This window comes from Bombus pyrosoma, linkage group LG6 (assembly GCF_014825855.1).
Source record: "Bombus pyrosoma isolate SC7728 linkage group LG6, ASM1482585v1, whole genome shotgun sequence".
In the NCBI taxonomy this organism is placed as follows: Eukaryota; Metazoa; Arthropoda; class Insecta; order Hymenoptera; family Apidae; genus Bombus; species Bombus pyrosoma.
In genome coordinates this window covers 2,832,556-2,851,296 of record NC_057775.1, presented here as the reverse complement: position 1 = coordinate 2,851,296, position 18,741 = coordinate 2,832,556, and the positions used below count along the sequence as shown (strand labels likewise).

Genomic DNA, 18,741 nt, shown 5'->3' with positions numbered 1-18,741 from the left:
AATGGATCATAGTAGTAGTCTATTAATCGCTAGACTGCGAATTTTTATACAAATTCATATTTTTTACAATATAAATTAAAAAATAGAATTTCGCCAGAAAAATTGATTTACCTACCAAATATTATTATAGAATGCAATTGTATATTTCATATATCCTTCATGCTATGTGCATTCTGTGTAATTTTTTCTCTTCTAATTTTCTATAAACGCATATAGTATATCTGCAGTCTACTTATCACTATTATCTGCCTACCATTTGTACTTCTTCGGTCGTTCACGTTTCTCCTTTCTAACAAACTCCGTTAAATTACAAAACAATTTAATCACGGTGCAGTGCAGCGTGTTTCCGAAGCACGACGTACCATGGACTAATTCTTCACTACGCCAAGAGAGTGTCCGCTCGGTAAATTGATAGCTTCCACATTCTACAGGATTTTCCGTGCGCGATCATTAAGGTGCACGAACAGTTGAGAGCGTGACGTCTCTACAAAAAATAAAATTAAAAAAAGGGAACGAAATATTCTCCGCTCCTTTTCCTATGCTCTGACGTTTCGCGGTCATACTAGCTGACCCAACTTATATTTCCAACTCTCTCGACCCTGGCAACACGCCTAACGACGCGACCGCTTAATGATCAGAGAGCTGCAGTCCTATACGTTCGAGAAGGAAACCGAAGCCGAAAGCAAGAAAATCGACGTTCTAAAGTACGATCGACAGTCGAGAGAATCTCGATCCTACGAACGGGTCAAATTTAACCCACCGTTAGCTGCAGAGTTCAACGAATCACAAATCGAATCTTCCTCGTTTGCCGTTGACCTTAAACCTTCGGGGCAGGCCCGGAGATTCCTGCGGATAGTTTGCCGAGCTCCCTATTCTCGTGAGAACTAGAAACGTTTTCTTGATATCGATTGAATTTATACGACTTGCAGTTGGAACAATTTTTAGTGGATTATTGTTGATGCCGGGTGGGCAGTAATTGAGCCTTTCAGAACGCTGATGAACATCGCTAGATCGAATAGCAATTCGGACTCTCTTCAAAAGTGAATGATTCGCATCTGAGGGGGAATTTAACAGCAACTGCGAAGAAACAAATTTATCTGATTAACTCGTTGACTGTCAGCATGGTCTTTGGTGACCCATGTTATTAAATTTTTTGGGACGATTAAAATAAGATAAATTTCTTGGACTAAAGAATTTACAACAATGCGAATGGCTTGGATTACGTTATCAGGAAAAAGTGCGCAATGGAGTATAATATTTCGCAAAAATTAATTATCACAGTTGTGGTATGTTTCAATCTATTTAGGCTTTCAGGGCAAAATGTACAAAATTCACGTAACAACGCGTTAAAGAAAGCAGTGGTGGAAATCAACGTGTCAGAAAAAGATGGAACGTTAAATAATATGGTGAAATACTAAATAACTGCGTGATATAAAAATTCTAAAATATTTCTTAAATTAATGGCTCAACCGTATGCAAAAACAATGAATAAACATAGATACGCTAAAAAAAAGTTGAAAAGTTTCGCTCCTTTCCGACTATTTTTACCCATAAATTTATAGGCACACGCGAAAAGAAAGCCTCCGCTGGCTCGACGACAATGAAAAGATGAGGGAATGAAGAGTACGAATGGCTGAAAAGTATAAAAGCGGAGAGGCAAAGTCTAAAGAACATGGAACGCGGACACGCTCCGGGTCAGCGGTAGTACGAGAATCCCGGGGCGAAAGGAGGAAGAAGGAAAGCCTGCGAATGAGAAATTTCGCTAAAGTACGAAACGAGAGAAATGAAAGAGAAAAGAAAAACTGCACGAACCTGCCTTTTTGCCTGTGTATATACAGTCTGGGACAGAAATAAGTGGATAGATTCTGCAAATAGGTATCAATGAAATTTAATCGAACTAATGTCATATCTCAGCTTTATTTATTATACGAAGCACTTATTTGCCAAATCTGTTAACTCCACGGAACAGAAAATAGAGAAAATTAATGAAATTGTATAAGATAAGCAAGTGAGTACGAGCTGAACAATCAAGTGCTTTGCCACTAAAAGTTCTAACATTTAATCAGTTTGTCCTGTGAACCGCCCTGTGCTCGTATATTCTTATAGTATGTATATAAGCTATTTAGCAAATAATTGAAATTAATATTTATATTTTTCTGTATATAAGCCGTATTCAACAAAAACTTTCTTTGTATCTGTTTCCACTACCTGCCCACTTATTTTTGCCTCCAACTGTACCTTGTACGTATGCATGCGTGTGTGGTTAATATAAATGGTTAGAAGTACGTCTGAGTGGTTACGCGTGACCTAAATGTGAAAAGAAAAATGTAGGAAAATGGGAGATGATAAGGAATCGCTCAGAAAAATGTACGTCATCGTTGATCAGAAGTGAGGACATGACAGATAACTCTAACGAACGCGTTTAAATACAAGAAACGCACAGTAGAAATGCCGTGAATCTCTGTCGCAAAAGTCGTTCCAATTTATTCAGATCTTTTGACATAGATGAGGATAGATTTGTCAAAATATCCTGTCATTATCATGAACGTATCCCATGAATGACGTTTATTTATATCAACGATTTGATAGAGCCAACAAAGTAGGTGAAGTACTATATGAATTTCAATTTGTCATTTTGACTTCATTTTGTGATAAATAACATATAATTAATTATTACGTCTTTAGAAACTTTGATAGATCATGTCAAAAGTATTCTATTTTCACTTTTAAAACTATTTATTGTTCAAAATATTCATCTTTCATCGTAGAATCTAAAATTTGAAAACTAAGATCTGACAATATCAGTGATAAGCTCTAGAGGTTGTCCTTTATTTTCAAGAATGAACAAATGCCTTTTTTTTCATTAACGATCGCAAAGTTAATTCTTAATGTATCGATGCACAATAAAAAATTATTATTTTCCAACACGAATAGTGACACAAATATATATATATATATATCTGCATTCTTGAGTAAACTTCTGCTAAATTATTTCTTTCAAAATTGAAGATAAGACACATGCATAAATTGACCCATAAACACGCTTTCTTCATGACGGAAGACCTAACAAATACCTACCAGTAATCAAGTTCCATCCTATCACATTACGTATGACAAGGCTAAAAACTGACGTCATTGACAAATCTGCTTTTTCCGAAGATGCATTCGAAGCAATCATAAAAAGACAAAAGATTCGCGATTTCCGATTCGCCAGAAATTCCTCATGAATATTTCATGAGACAAACTGTTCGAACCCCGTCTTCTCCTCGAAAGGTTGTTCGCGTTTATTGGCTCCGATAACGCGTAGCCAAATTCGAACCACGCGAAAGAGAATCTGGAAAAATTCAGATCTGGCGAATCATAAAGAACACATTGCGATCTTTTCGAATCCCGCACATTTTTCTGAGCGTGAAAAGTAACATGTCGCGTGTATGTGAACTTTCGAATCAGGGTGTGAACGAACGAGTAGAGAAAGTGACACAATCGTTGGATCAAGCTGAACGTGAGAGGGAGGATAGAAAGGGAGGAACGAAAGAAGGGAAGAAAGAAAGAGAGGGGCAAGTAAGGAGGAACGAACGAGAGGAGATAAGGGAGGAAATATAGAGAGAAAAAAGAGAGAGAGAGAGAAAGAGGAGAAAGGCTCCGGCGGGGGCCGCTCGTCCATGAACCGAGGACACTGATCACATCCTCCTTGGACTTATCGGCCCTTTTTCTCGCTTCCTGATCCGTAGGTACGTCTTTACGATAGTCAGCTACCTGATCGGCGTCTTCATATTCGCAACGATCGTCGGCCAGGTTGGAAATGTGATCACCAATCGAAACGCGAATCGATTGGAGTTCGAGAGATTGCTCGACGGCGCCAAGACATATATGAGACATCATAAAGTGCCGGGCGGGATGAAGAGGCGAGTACTCAGGTGGTACGACTACAGCTGGTCTCGAGGAAGAATACAAGGCGGCGGTGACATCAACACCGCCCTTGGTCTACTTCCGGACAAACTGAAGACCGAGCTGGCGCTACATGTGAATCTCTCTGTATTGAAGAAGGTTACCATTTTTCAGGTGAGTTTTTCTTCTCAAGTATTTTATTCTGTATTGTCGGTGAATGAACGCAACGAGAGATAGTTCTCTGTTTATTGCTAGTAGTAAATAAGAGAAACGGTTTCAATTTGAGCATGGGAACTGTGATGACGTTCAGAATCTGAGATGTACGAGTGACTATCAGCGAGATATAGACAGAGCGATGCTCTCTATACAAAAATATAAACCATGTTTCAAACTTCTCGTATTCACTTACGTTCATCCGATTTATTAGATTGCAAAATTTTTCAGATTTATGTAACGTATTTTGAAAATTGTCTTAATGTAGAAATTTACCTTCATCAGATATAAATGGTGCTCCATCTCAGAAATTTATTAACCATTAAATCATTTGGTTTAATGATGCTTTATATATGAATATTTTAGAGTAATCTGATAAGAATATAGAGATAGAGATATTCTATAAGATTGCCAAGTTCATATTCATTTTGACTAGCTCCGAGTTTATCGATAGATCAATGATTCGAATAAATAATTCTTGAGTTGTACGACGCTTGATGGTATGACTTTCAATTTCACTAGAAATATTTTTAATCAAAACGTTCGACTATAGCGTGAAAGGAACGCGATGATTGCGTGAATTATTGGCAAATTCCCCCATTTCTCTTAGAAATAGTAGAAATAATCCTACTATAAAGAGGTTGGGGATGCCAGCATGACTATTGATTTGTATTTGATATTCCGCGTTTGTTTCTGCTATTTGAATTATATTTAAATTATTATAAAACTATTTATCTAGGTGATAGAGATTTAAAATTCAACATATTCGAAAGGTACAAGTTACTACTATTTACTATGGTAAATTTATTACGGCATTAGTGCCAATTAATAAATGATATATAAATACACTTATACACTTCCGCAATTTGTTAAATAGTTCAAAAAACTATTTGCTATGACTAAATTTTATTATACGTAATCTTTTCAATTATCTACCCTATATGAAATGAATAAATTTCTCGTATTTCATAGCTGAACAGAAAGGAAAATATCAAAATGTTCGCTTTCATCGGTGCACGAAATGTAATGGAAAATCATTTTATATGGTTTAAAGGGCCTTTTAACGAAAGATACATCAATGGCCTTTTGCTATACGTATATATATAGCTATATATATGTATAGCTCGCTCGATCACAGAAAGAAGAACACAAAATAAGAAAATATTTCAGCTTGAGAGAATCGTATCTCATATCTTTTTGTTCCTATTTTACCTTCTTTCTTTTCTTTGCCTCTGTATTGCCTCCATCGTATTGACAATGCGTCGAAATGGTCGATACAAACGGTATGTGACATATACCTCAATTTATATAATATATGTATATATGCATGAAAGGCGTGTCTATGGAGTTGCGAAAGAAAATTTTGGACTTAAACGATATGGAAATGCTGCTTCATAGTAGTCAATACGTTAATAATAATACATTTGTAAAGCGAATAGCGAAATTACAAAAATATTGTAAAAACGGGAAGATAACAAACATTTACAATATAAAAGGTAACATATAATGCTATTACTACGATAATCCTTAAGAAAGGAATATTTGAAATTATAAGCTTGTCTCTAAATTCATAAGTACAGGTGAAATCCAAAAAATGAAAACTGATGTCACTAAAAGTTTCATCAGTCACGCTTTCCAAAAATATAACAGCAAACATCAAATAAAATAGTACGCCATTTGACATAGATTTCGATATTTTTTTTTCTTTTTTTTTTTGGCATCGAGAATCATAAATATTCTTAACCATTTTACAATATACTTGAACGAATAAAACGAGGACAGTATACGTGTAGAATTTAAAATATAAAAATACATATACATCATATACATTCAATTGCGTCATGGCAATAGGGAGGAACTACATGTGATATTAACATATCAATGGACATTCTCTATAATTCTGTTAAATTACAGTAAATACTACTTCTCATTGTTATTAATTTCTGATTTAACATTAATATGCAATGTAGATTTATAATTGAATGACGATTGCTCGTCATGCTAACGCAGTTATCCGCGTGAAGTGCCATTTCGATTCAGTTGAAATCGATGTTGAAATACGCGCAATCCGAAGACCTTATCGATCACCTTTAGTAGCAATTCCAATTCAATTCGGTATGTTCAAGCATGACTTCTCACACGACTCCAGGGCAACTGGTCTGGTAATAGGTTAACCTCATAAGTGCTTATAGTTGATGATGCGATGATCAACTAAGTGCTATCTAAGTGACTGTTCTAATCAACATCAAGCATTACATAACATTAAGCATACGTTATGATTACTGTTAATCCTCGGGCCGCGACGCTCACATCGCGTCTACTTACTCTGTTAATAAATAAGTCTACTTCTTTATTCTGTTAATTCTAATAAATCTACGCAAGATAAATTTCATTCGCAATTTTGTATAGAAGAACATGAAAAAGCTGCCCACGATTTCGTACAGAAAAATATGATAGCTGCGCACTTTTGTACAGGAAGATACGTTCCCCGCGATTAGGGGGACAAAAGTGTCATTAGCAAATACTAGCATTTCACAGGAATTTGAACTTCTATGAAATGTTTTATTTTTAAAAGGAATCATTCGTTAAATTTTTTCTGTTTAACTGTTTGAGATAAGTTTTGAGACTTATTGCAACTGTATACTATATTAAACTAACGTACAGCTGAAATCTTTCAGGAGGCCAAATCAGCGATAGGAAAATTTCAAAATTTTCTGAAATATTCTATGCATATTCCTGAGATGTATTTCCTCGAATACATAGCGAATGTTTCATGGTGAACAAACGAGGCAGTTTGTGTGTATTATGATCAAACAATAGATCAATTAACCTATTGTTAACGTGTATAGCAAACAAGCATAATAAGATTGAACCTCTGGCAATCAGCCTACGCTTGTAATAAATGAGATTCCTGGACATAAACGCAACACAGCTTAAGATTTCAATTATCTACAATAAAGAGAACAAATTTTTCATTTTCTATCAAGCTTTGAATAAGATCTTTTATCATCGCATTAATTAAAAATACACATTATCGTACATTGAATACTTAAGTTCCACGATGTAACCTTTCGTCTGGATTCTCTAATATCATAACTTCACAGAATTTTAAAATAAATATTTTTAAATAATCCAAATATTTCCACAATATTTATATTCCTCAATTATTATTCTACTCTGAATTTAATATATTTTTAATTACTTTACATTTTCATATCTACGCCGTTCATTCTATACGTGATATTTCTCTTCTCTTTTTAGTGTTAGAATGGCAAAAATGCAAAAGTACGTACATACGGATGATCTGTCTGGCCGGAAATACGAGCCACATTTCCGGCAAACGATTTCCATAGGAACACAAACTGTAGCGTTAGCTGAACTGTAGCGCGACAACGCATCAAATAAACAATAAAAATTCCACTTTACCGTCGAAATTCTATTCTTTTCGGCTTTCTTTTTTCCTCGTTCCCGTTTTTTCTTTTTTTCTTTTTTTTTTTGCTACACAGTTTCACGGTGTAAACGGTACAAGTAGACAAAGAAATATATCACATACGAATAATCATGAAAGAAGTATTGGAAGATTATACTGTCTGAAGAAACGACGTTCCGTCATAAAAAAAGAGAAGGAAGGGAGAAATAGAACAGTTTTAATCTACGGATATGGGAATGCCACGATAAAAATCGACGTATCCGAGAGATGCTGGCAAATCGAATGGCTTTGTTCCAGGTGTTGCGACAAATTGAAATGTAAGACATCGATTACGTATGAATCTAATGCATGATTTTCTGGTAACATCGGCACGCTGTTTATTGCAGAACAATTGATAGTAGTGCCACTTTAACATGGAACTTTTATTATTCGAAATTTGTTATTTTTCTTCGTATTATATTTCATTTATTTATAGAAGATATTCGAAGCTCAATTTCAAGTCCGAGGAAAATATTAGTCTAAATATAATAGTTTTATAATATAATATTATCTATAATACAATATTAGTCCAATATAATTTTATAATATAATATTATAGTTATATTAGTTACATAGTTATATATAATATAATAGTTCTATAATATAATATTAATCTGAATATAACAATTAGTTTAATGATATAATAGGTTTACACATTTTGCAGAATTAAATAATGGTATTACTAACTGAAGGAAGCGTTATCATAAAGGTTCCTTTGATATGAGGTTTAACAAGAAAGATGTTATTTGATGACGGGATTTACTATCCGTGTTACCTGATATCCTTGATGAGATTAGATCGATATTCTAAAAAAGGACGATTATTATAATTTTTATGATAATGAGTAAACTGCGGATACTTATGAAAATTCGTATTTTTCTAAATAGAATTTACAAAATGAAGCTTAGATAGAAAAATGTTTTATCTATTAAGTATTGTACAAAGTACTGTACTTATATATATATTTCTACATATCACGTGCATTCTGTGCGTTTTTGTATCTACAAATTTCCCATAAATGCAGAAAAATCCGCAGTCTAACGGAGAGTATCACATAATTCATCCTGCATAAAATATTTATCTGTCTAATTTTAAGTTACAACAAAATTATATAGAATATTTGTATTATCGATTTGAGCTAATATCCTACAACCTTTCAATTTTTCACGCTGAATCTAAAACGTTTCCTTTATCCTCTCGATGGAAGAAAACATACGTTCACAGCTAAGACGAAACTCGTCCTCCTTAATTAATTTTCTAATTACATAGTATTAGAAAACACGGAACAATTAAAATACGAATGGGCTTGTAATTGCTGTTTGTGGAACAGGTCATAGAACAATTTTGCACTTTGCTTCGTCAGTATCGTAATAAAAGTTTCTTCGGTTACGCAGCGGAGTAAGATTTCACACTTGTATTGTTTTTTATGGGTCATAATATAACCGAAAATACGGCCTCTTCGGTTTCACTCGTAATAGTACACAGGGCTAAGTAAACGTGTAAGCGAGGTTTGTAAGTATAATGCGTTTCCTTGTAGTTGAAGGTACTTGCAGTTTAAGGAAAAATGTAACGAGATCTAAGCGGAAGTTCTTATCTTGTAAAGTCTTCACTTCGCGCGCTTTCGTTGGTTCTACTGTTGCACTTTATCAGATGTTCTACTTTTCCGATGGTATAGCTTTAATCAAAAGTAACTATTTGCTTAAGTATGGTAAAGATCGCACGGTAATCGTTATATTTAACTTTGACCATATTAAGCTGTAAAACAGTCCAAGAAATATGCGCATTTCAAAAGTTTAGCTTTTCGAGACGAAATGACGAGTGGAAATACAAACAATATCAAAAGATATTTTATTTATGATTATTTGAGGTTATGCTTCATTTTAATATGTGATGCAAAATAATCGAAGATGGAGTAATCGAGATTATTAGATTATTACAGTATGTTGAATATAAAAATTTATCATATATATATAATATAATAGGAATTAATAACACAACACAGAGTTATTTTTAGAAATTAAAGAAACATGACCCAGTTTAATATTATTTGCAGAACTAAATGTACGCAACATTATTTGCTAAATATCATTTCGAAAATATATTGATATATTATTGGGACAATATATACACGGAAAAAAGTAAATAGAAAAATGACTAAATCAGCTTCCATTTAAATAAATAAAATTCAGACAGAAACGGTGTTACGTTGCATTACGATAAATGTGGATGAAAATAAACGAAGTGTATAGTTACATTAATTTGAGAATGTAATTAGCAGAGTGGAACTGAGAAAAATCGATTAGAAAATCAGTGAACGCATGATTGTTAAGCTAACTTCTAGAACAAACTAGCCGCACATCAAAACTGATTTAACGTGAAATCTATTCAGCCTTGGGCAATGACAGATCACGAATTCAATCGTCTCGTGCCAACCGGTGATGCAATTAACGTCGGACGTAGACACATTTGCTCTTTGATTTCCTTCTCAATCTCAATATGTATATCGTGTACCGAACATAGAACACAATCAAACGTACGTAAATGATCTTATTTTCTGCCAAATATGTAACTATATAAATTATCAATTTTTACTGACAATCTATATTATTAATTTGTCAATGAAATAATTAATAATTTATTAACAACTTCCAGGCCTTTTTCTTTTTTTCAACCTATCTAAAGTAATTCTATTAGGTTGTCCCAAAAGTTTCTTTCGTTTTATAAGGAAATAATAGATGCACAACATTTTTTATTTCCATTTCAGAAAGAAGTTAGATTATAAAAGTAATAGAATTTTGTCAGATCTGTATCAATGGCAATAATGTTAACAGGAAGAAGATTACTTGTCTCTTTTATTTTTTTCTCTTGATTAACTTCTATAAATAAGAATTAATGTACTAAAATAAACAATAGTGATGGAAGAAAAAGAATCGTGTTTTTAAAGCAGGTATAGTTTATTGACAGAAAAATAATAATTAATGTACTTCGATGGACATACTCTTCAAATTCGATGTTGGCCTCCAAAGTGGTCCTGTTTTACACACCTTAATTGTAATATTCTAAGCTCTCAAAAACTTTTTAAAAACTCAAGGCTACTTACTGATACTTCCTTGTTCCATATTTTTTACAGATTATCATAATATTAAAAGTATTGCTATATTACAATAAGTTTTATAACAAACTGCTATATATTGTATACCATCTAAAGAATTTCATTCGTTCCATAAAACCACTGTTGCTAAGAGGATAAAACTTGTGGATATGACAGAAAAATTTCTCAGTCGTGAACAGACCTTGCTTCGAAACTACGAATATAGGAAGGCAAAAAAAGAAGATGGAGAAGAATAAGTTACGAGACGCATGTAGATTCAGAAACTTCGACATACCGCGCGAGAAAATGCAACGTGAAGGAATCTGAAATCATGAAAAGGAGAGAAAATATTCAAGATTTTAAACGTTGAACAATTTTATAAATAATATCTGCTACATAAACAATTTTGTAAAGCAAACATTAGTAAATAAAAATATTCTTTATCATGTTCCTTTAGTATACAAAATGATTTGAAGATTAAAATTTATGTAAATATGTGTATATATATGTATGTAATATTTGGATATTAATAACAATTAATTATATTTCTTAAAACCTTGAATTAAAAATTAAATACAGTTAAATACAGTAGATATAGTATTTTCACAGTAAACAAAACACACGAGAATATTTCAAACAGCATGAAGAAAATGAAAGCAATGCTTCCATAGCCTTTGCATACCGAGGAAGAAATTAGAATTTCAAAAGAGATACATCAGATTTATGGAAAACCCGGACTAACAAAAGTCTGCTTTAATGTTGGTGAAACTAGATACCACGAGAAAGCCAATTATTTAATGCAACCAAATACTCAATATATTTATTCAGTGAAAATTGAAATCGTCGCAAATTATGATCGAATGGATATATACCAACATTATTGTTATTAATATTAGAAGATAATGTAGGTACTACTAAAAATATACTACTACTGAAAAGGATTTGTTTCCTATTCAACAAAAAAATTTTTCTCCCAATTCCTCTCTCTATATTTCCACAAATTTAAATAAAAATTAATCTCATCATTGTCCATTAAAACAGATCACAATTCTTCGTACTAAGCTACACGAGGCTATTTAAATAAAAATAATCCAGTGATGGAGTTCAATATTAATAACTTCTGCCAAAACCGCAACACCTTCTTACATAAATCCAGGAGAAACATACATGAAGTAAGCCCGCCCATGACTTTCACAAGAAAAGAACAGATACAGATAACCAGACTCAGGATAGCTTACTCCAACATTGCGCATTCGCATCTTATCAGAAAACAGTATCCTGAACTTTGTGAATATTGCAGAACCAGCAACGCCGTAGAATATCTACTTTCTTACTATACCAAATTCGAAGATACAAGACGCAACTGAAAAATATCCAACGATATACAATCGCTTCTAACTAATAGAATACAACGTAAAAGAATTAAAATGTTTTCTAGAAGAGACACATCTTTTGCACAGCCTATAGAAGTATACAAAATTGCACTAATTGGCTAACTAATTACTTACTAATTAGCAGCACTAACTACTTTGGTAACTGTACGAAATTAAACATGTAAATACTATTCAAAAATATATATATTTATAGAATACATGTAATTGTAGTCACTACACGGTTACCAGGGCCTACAGTGTTACCAGGCTATCTTGAGGTTGAACAAGAGTGTGAATAAGAAAGCTATGTAAATCAAGGTTATTCTGTAACTAACAGGAAAAAAATAACAATATACATATATATATACCTTACCAGGAGATGTGACGAAAACCAATAAATAAATAATAATAATAAGTTCAATAATTAAACAATGATAGCTTGTAATTAAAAGTCGAGTAATAATAAAAGACAAACACTCACAAAAATAATATAATAATTATTATTTAATAAAGAGATGAATTTTACTCACGTAAAAATGTCTCTGTCAATAAAAACGTATCTATCTGAAATATCTTAAATTCTATTACATAAATTTGTAGGAAACGACGCGTGGTATTGTAGTTCGTCTTCACTATCTCCGTCCGTTAGAAATATAGGCTCGTATTTCTTCACACTGCGAAACGCAATGCAACGAGTACATTTGGTCGCTGAATACCAGCGAGTATCTCACCTACGTGAAATAGGATCTACAGCCTAATTTCCAGAAACACGCTGTGTTTCTCACACCTACCAACAATTTACAGCGAAAAGAGGTCTGGTTAGAGGGATATATGGAAGAAAGGAAGAAGATACGATTCGTGAACCATGAATCTTTGCTCACGATACTCCCAATGCGACGATAAACTCCACGCATTCAACATCATCATCACTCCACCGAGGTTTCTCGCTTTTGTTGCTGTATAGAGAAAGTGGAAGAAAGCAAAGAAAATGTGAATTTAAAAAGAGATTATGGAGATATCGATGGGGTAGAAAATCTGAATTTAAATGGAAATAATGAAACATTATTGTCGGTGGGGTAGAATTTTGAGGATTGTTTAAAGACTGAATTTAATATCGGAAAAGGAGACAGATTTGGTGTTTGTATTTTGTGAAAATGTTCATAGAAAATCGAATACATTGTAAAATAGAAAACGTGTCATTCGTGTTTATTAATTAGAAATCTCGTATTAGAATTAAGAAATCATTATTAGAAGCAAATACATTATTTGTTAGAACTTTTATGATTTTAAATGGTACATTGTTCGTCATATATGAAATATCATTTTCTTAAATGCATCATTATACTTTCAGCACTGCGATCAACTACTCGATGGTATGGTACTTTTTCAAATGGTATATTGTAAATTGTGCAATAACGATATGTGATAATAATTGCAATTAATTGATATAGGTGTAAATAATCGATACTCTACTTACTCATGGTTGTGTGAAATCTATTTGCGTTTTTAATATTTTGAAAGATAATGCGTATGGTCACGGGCAATAGAAGTGACGTTCGTTGATTAAAATCGTTTTATCTATAACATTCGCTGCGTCAAGTTTTTAATTTTTGTTTTGAAGAATAATCTATAATTACTAAAAATATTTATAAAAACACTTATTTTCAATGTTCAAGATAATTCGGATAATTCAATGAGAAAAAATTGTTTCTTCTTGAACTAACAATTTTTTCCATATTTCATATAAAAGAACACTATACTAAACATGACACAATGTTAAAGCTACAGAAAGAATGCTATCAACATGTTACTCATTGTCAGAAGCAAATATTTCTTCGCAAAATAAGATTACAGCGAAGAATGAAATTAATTTAAACTGTCAGTACTTGCATCGCAGAATTTTGTAGAAAAGGGTAATATTTTAAAAAATAACTTTGGAATTTGAAAGTCTCCAAGTTCGTTAAAAATCTAATTCAAAGAATACAAAATATGAGATTATGTGATAGATACCTATTATAGTATAATAAGTTCATTAATATTAATTTATGACGATTATTATTCAAGTATTAATATTCCAGGTGCATACTGGGAAAGCGTTTTTGTTCGCTCTAGTCATGTATAAACTCAATACAAAATGTTGGCTAACTATATCGAGTGAATAACAATGAGCTTGCTACGTGCGCGGAAAATATCAGCTTTTGTCTAATTATCAATATTACGCTCTATGTAATTATAATATGAATTTCTGTAAATTACAGTTATTTAATTAAAGTTATTCTTCGCGAAAGATCAAAGACACTATACACGTTATAGCCAGACTCGAACGATTTCTTCAGAAAATAATAAGCGTAACGTTACATAACGAAAATTGAAAATTCTTATTTGAATAAAACATCGCTCGGTAATAACATAGCTGAGAAAAAAATAACAAATTTCACTTGTCCTAAAATGCCTTCAAGTTCCAATTTGCACGCGTACATACAATAGAATGATTTGAAACAAAGCAAAAAAAGGCCTTCAGAGAAACGCTCAACAGATAAAACTTTCGGTAGAAATTTTGAAAATACGTCGCAAATTGCGGAACTCGTAGATAAAGGACGAAGATCGCGCAACTTTTCGTCGGTGATAATCCTTCTATAATATAAGCGACAGGGGGAGAACGAACTTTTCTTCGGTATAATCCAGCAGGAGATCGAGGCAACGTCCGATGGTAGTAGAACAAAAATTTGTTTTCCGAGTAAAACGACACGCGATATCTCCGACTTAGGTACATTGTTACATTATCTCGTTGTCAGTAGGAAAAAATGGCAATGGTCGTGATGCCAGCCGAGCAAAGTAAATCAAGTTTGCTGAATGTTCGTGAAACGCGTTACTTCGCTTAATGTGATCGAACGTTTCTTCCTCAGGGTCATGATTTACGAGTGAAAAGAAAAAAGAGAAGGATCTATGATGTCGCTACTGCAACAGTGGAAACCATTCGCTTTAAGGGAAGCAGCTTACTTTCGTTCCATAAAGTTGATCGAAAATAAATAGACGGATTTGTAGAAAAGAAACATTTACTGGTAACGGTGAAAGTGAAATGCGAACGTTATCGATCAGAAATTTCGTATTATTCGATGAAACGGAACCTTGGATTTTTTTTGGCGATGGAGATATAAATGACTACCTGAACTTTTATACGTTATACATATGTATTTTTAAAAAGAGTTTAAAAAATTCAATATCCTTCGGAGAATCGCACATTGCAAATTTTTTACATTAATATTTATTTTCGATAAGTCAATGTGTATAAATATTCAACGACGAATAATTTTATACAATTAAGGCATATGCGTAATCTCTTTTATCTCTTTCTAAGTCCACTATCGATTTACTTGCCGAATACACATTTTCATAGATGTCTTCGTATGAATATCGTGTCCACTTATTCAAAAATGACGATTTTTTAAACGCAGAGAGAATTTCGATTTTTGGAACTTTGTATTCAACCAAAAAAATAGCATTTGAATTATCATCTTTAATTGTATTTAGGATATAATTGATATTTCTTGTTACCAGACATTCTCTTCCAAGAGATATTAATTAATTATAGAATGAGTACTTACAGTTTTGAAATATTATAGTTTATATTTATATTTAACTGTACTTAACGTATTTCAACTTAAACATCGACCAAATAGTTTAAAATTGAAAAATATATTTATCTTTAAATTTTTCCTACATCGTAAAAGTCCATCAAAAGATCTAGTGCCATTATTATCATCCATAAAATGAATCTATAAATCATTCATATAGGGGTGCATCGGTTAAACTTTTATGGATGCGAATATAGCGTTCCGCACTGGATTTACGTACATATTATCTCTAAATTCATCCCCCCTGCAAAACTCATCTTACTTAAGTAGCTGAGGCAAAGCTCAAAATAAGCCACGTCAAACTCAAACTAATCTTAGAGCACAAAAGATACAAGATATGATTTCACGCTAAAATAGCGAACTAAAATTATAGCCTTTGTGGATATAAACTTAATTTTATCGAAACTAATAATAACGGCGACGCTCGTGGAAAAACGAGGTCGAATCTAGTTTTGTTAGTTCTTATTGATCAACATCGATACTATAAGGTAAAAATTAAATATGTCTCTCGGAAGTTATCACAATTTTCATTATACGTTTATATAGATTTGTAAATCACTATTACAGTATTAACTCATTATAATTGCATATACCGTAAATCGTATCTCCTTTGTGATATTTGTGAATGACTTATTATAATTCGTAATTTAATAAACGTTCATTTTATTTCCATTTAAAGATATCTATTCGCGCGTTGTAGTTTGTTTCGAGCTTTTAAATTGCATACTGTACAAAATTTCAGCGAAATACAAAGATGTCACGTTAAAATGTGGGAAAGCGGTTTTCCGCGCGAATAATTTGCGTTTGAGATTTCCAGGTAATTTCGAGATTTCGAGAATTTCGTGTTTCTCCGTGCGTTTGCTGGACCACAAAACGCAAACCTGAACAAAATTCGTCGCAATATTTATGACAGCTACGAAGATAGGCATTTTCGAGGAAAAACTTTCAATCGCAGACCATGAAACTTAATAAACTACATGAATTCGATACCAAATACGTTCTAAAAGAAAATGGACAAAAATTCTAGACTTTCTGTATTGCTAGTTTTTAAACAAGCACATATATCGTGCTACAAAGTCAAATAAAAATGTTAGTCGAATGTGGTTGAGAGTGTTTTATGTTACTGCTCTCGCCAATAGTATCTTTTGAATTATAAAATGCGACAAAGTAAAAATATCTAAAATGCATTCTGATGCGACATTTTGAAATAACGAAAACTACCACAATCGCATGGAACTATAATAATAACAATTTGAAAGTTGACGTATGTTTTACTTTATAATTCAATTTTACAACAAACTTCCTTTCGTTATGAAAAGATATGAGTACAGTGATTCTACATAGTAATCCCTTTTACGGTAACCCTCTGCATAGCAATTCCTTTTTACATAATATACATTTATATTTTACTGCTGCTACAACGCATACGTATTATGTTAATTTACAAAAACCACTCCAGCACACGAAATCATACACTTTAACTTTATAATGCATATTTCTTATCCTGTTCCTAAGTTCTTTTGCGTGTACGCCAGGATTTCCCTTAGCTTTCCTAAAATTCACACTTTCTTTACGTATGCCGTTTCTTATTTTGTAATATTAAAAAAGACACGAGCAACTTCAAAGGAAAGCAGGATAGTCTGATATCGTATTCAGACACGCAAGAATATTAAACTGTCCCATCCTATTGAAGGAACATTTTACTGTATTAATTCCTTAACAAGGAACTACCATTATTATTATTTATTTAAAATTATTTAAAAATTATTTATTTTCCTATGTTAATCCCTTAACATATAACTATCAAACGATATAGAATAATACAATGGAATATCATGTTCAAACTAAAACGTAACAGAAGATATTATCTCCAAAATTTGTATTTAACTTCTTCCAATTTTTGATTCGGATTCCTCCAAACTTCCTTAAACAATTCTGTAGAGAATAATCAAGCATTGCCATTCAAATCACATAATCTGCTTCGCCAAAATGTAACTATGTAGTAAACAACAAGTTGGCATGAAAAGTATAACACGAAGTATGAAATAATCGAAATTTTCGAAACGTTTGTTTTGTTAATTTTTTAATTGTTTTTTATTCAATTTTCTTAAAATTCTTTGAAACTTCTTTCAAGTTCCTTGGGTAACAATTGAACGATTTCATTCAAAACATCTGACATACTTCGCGAATGCACAACGAGAACGTCACAGATCGTCCCAGATTCAACAAACAAGCTGACAGTGGAGACGTCTGGCACCATAAGGCTAACACCGAGGACGATTTCCTCCGATGTTCGAGTACATCCGCTGCAAACCTGCTACGCCCGTTTGTCACGAGTGCAGATTCGCCTGTCTGAGCGCGATGTGGAAACCATGAAATGTCACGAAAATAGCTTCAACGAGAAGATTTGAGGCCTTAAGCGAAGAGGAAAGAAAACGCGGTCGTCAAAATAATATTCGAAGAATGTCTATTATCTGAAGGCGATTCCGCGCCATCTGGAACAGATCCGAAGAAAAAAAAGGAATGGGAAAGGAAAGAAAGGATATCAAAAGAAATCGGTTCAAAATTCCTTTTAAGATTTGTTCTCGACGTTGCTCGTTGAGGCGGATAAAAATTATGAGAGGAAATCTTTACGCTGAAGTAACTCGTGCGTACTGTGTCCTTTGACATTTGAACGATGATGAAAGAAATATTGGATGAATAATATTCAATGAAAATATTTGAAAAAGAATATATTTATATTTTAATAGAGATATTTAAAGAGTAGTATATTACGAGACGTTTTCCTTCTCTAAATTGAAGAATATCGAAGCATACCAAGGTTTAGGAATAACATATTATTCGAAATGTCTCGATTCTTTGTACCCAACCAACTTTGTTACGGTAGAATTGATAATGTAGAAATTGTTCTTTTTATTATTATCGTCGATAGAAAATCGTAAAAAGGGAGGAGGTTAACGTGTAAATAGATTTACAAGTACATTTGCAATCTCTTTCTTTCCCAGACAAAATCCCGGTTACAAAGAGTTTTACCACAAAAGAATGTTTAAGTTGTTGATGAATCGTACCATA

At 32.7% G+C, this 18,741-nt stretch overlaps 1 protein-coding gene across 2 annotated transcripts in view; it reads left to right on the top strand.

Moving 5' to 3' along the window:
* Positions 1 to 18,741, top strand: part of LOC122568303 (potassium/sodium hyperpolarization-activated cyclic nucleotide-gated channel 1) — a 205,895-nt gene that overhangs the window by 175,196 nt on the left and 11,958 nt on the right. For both annotated transcript variants that reach the window (XM_043727906.1, XM_043727907.1), the window contains one exon: positions 3,732 to 4,062. In XM_043727906.1, the coding sequence (XP_043583841.1) occupies positions 3,732 to 4,062 (331 nt within the window). The remainder of the gene's footprint in view (positions 1 to 3,731; positions 4,063 to 18,741) is intronic.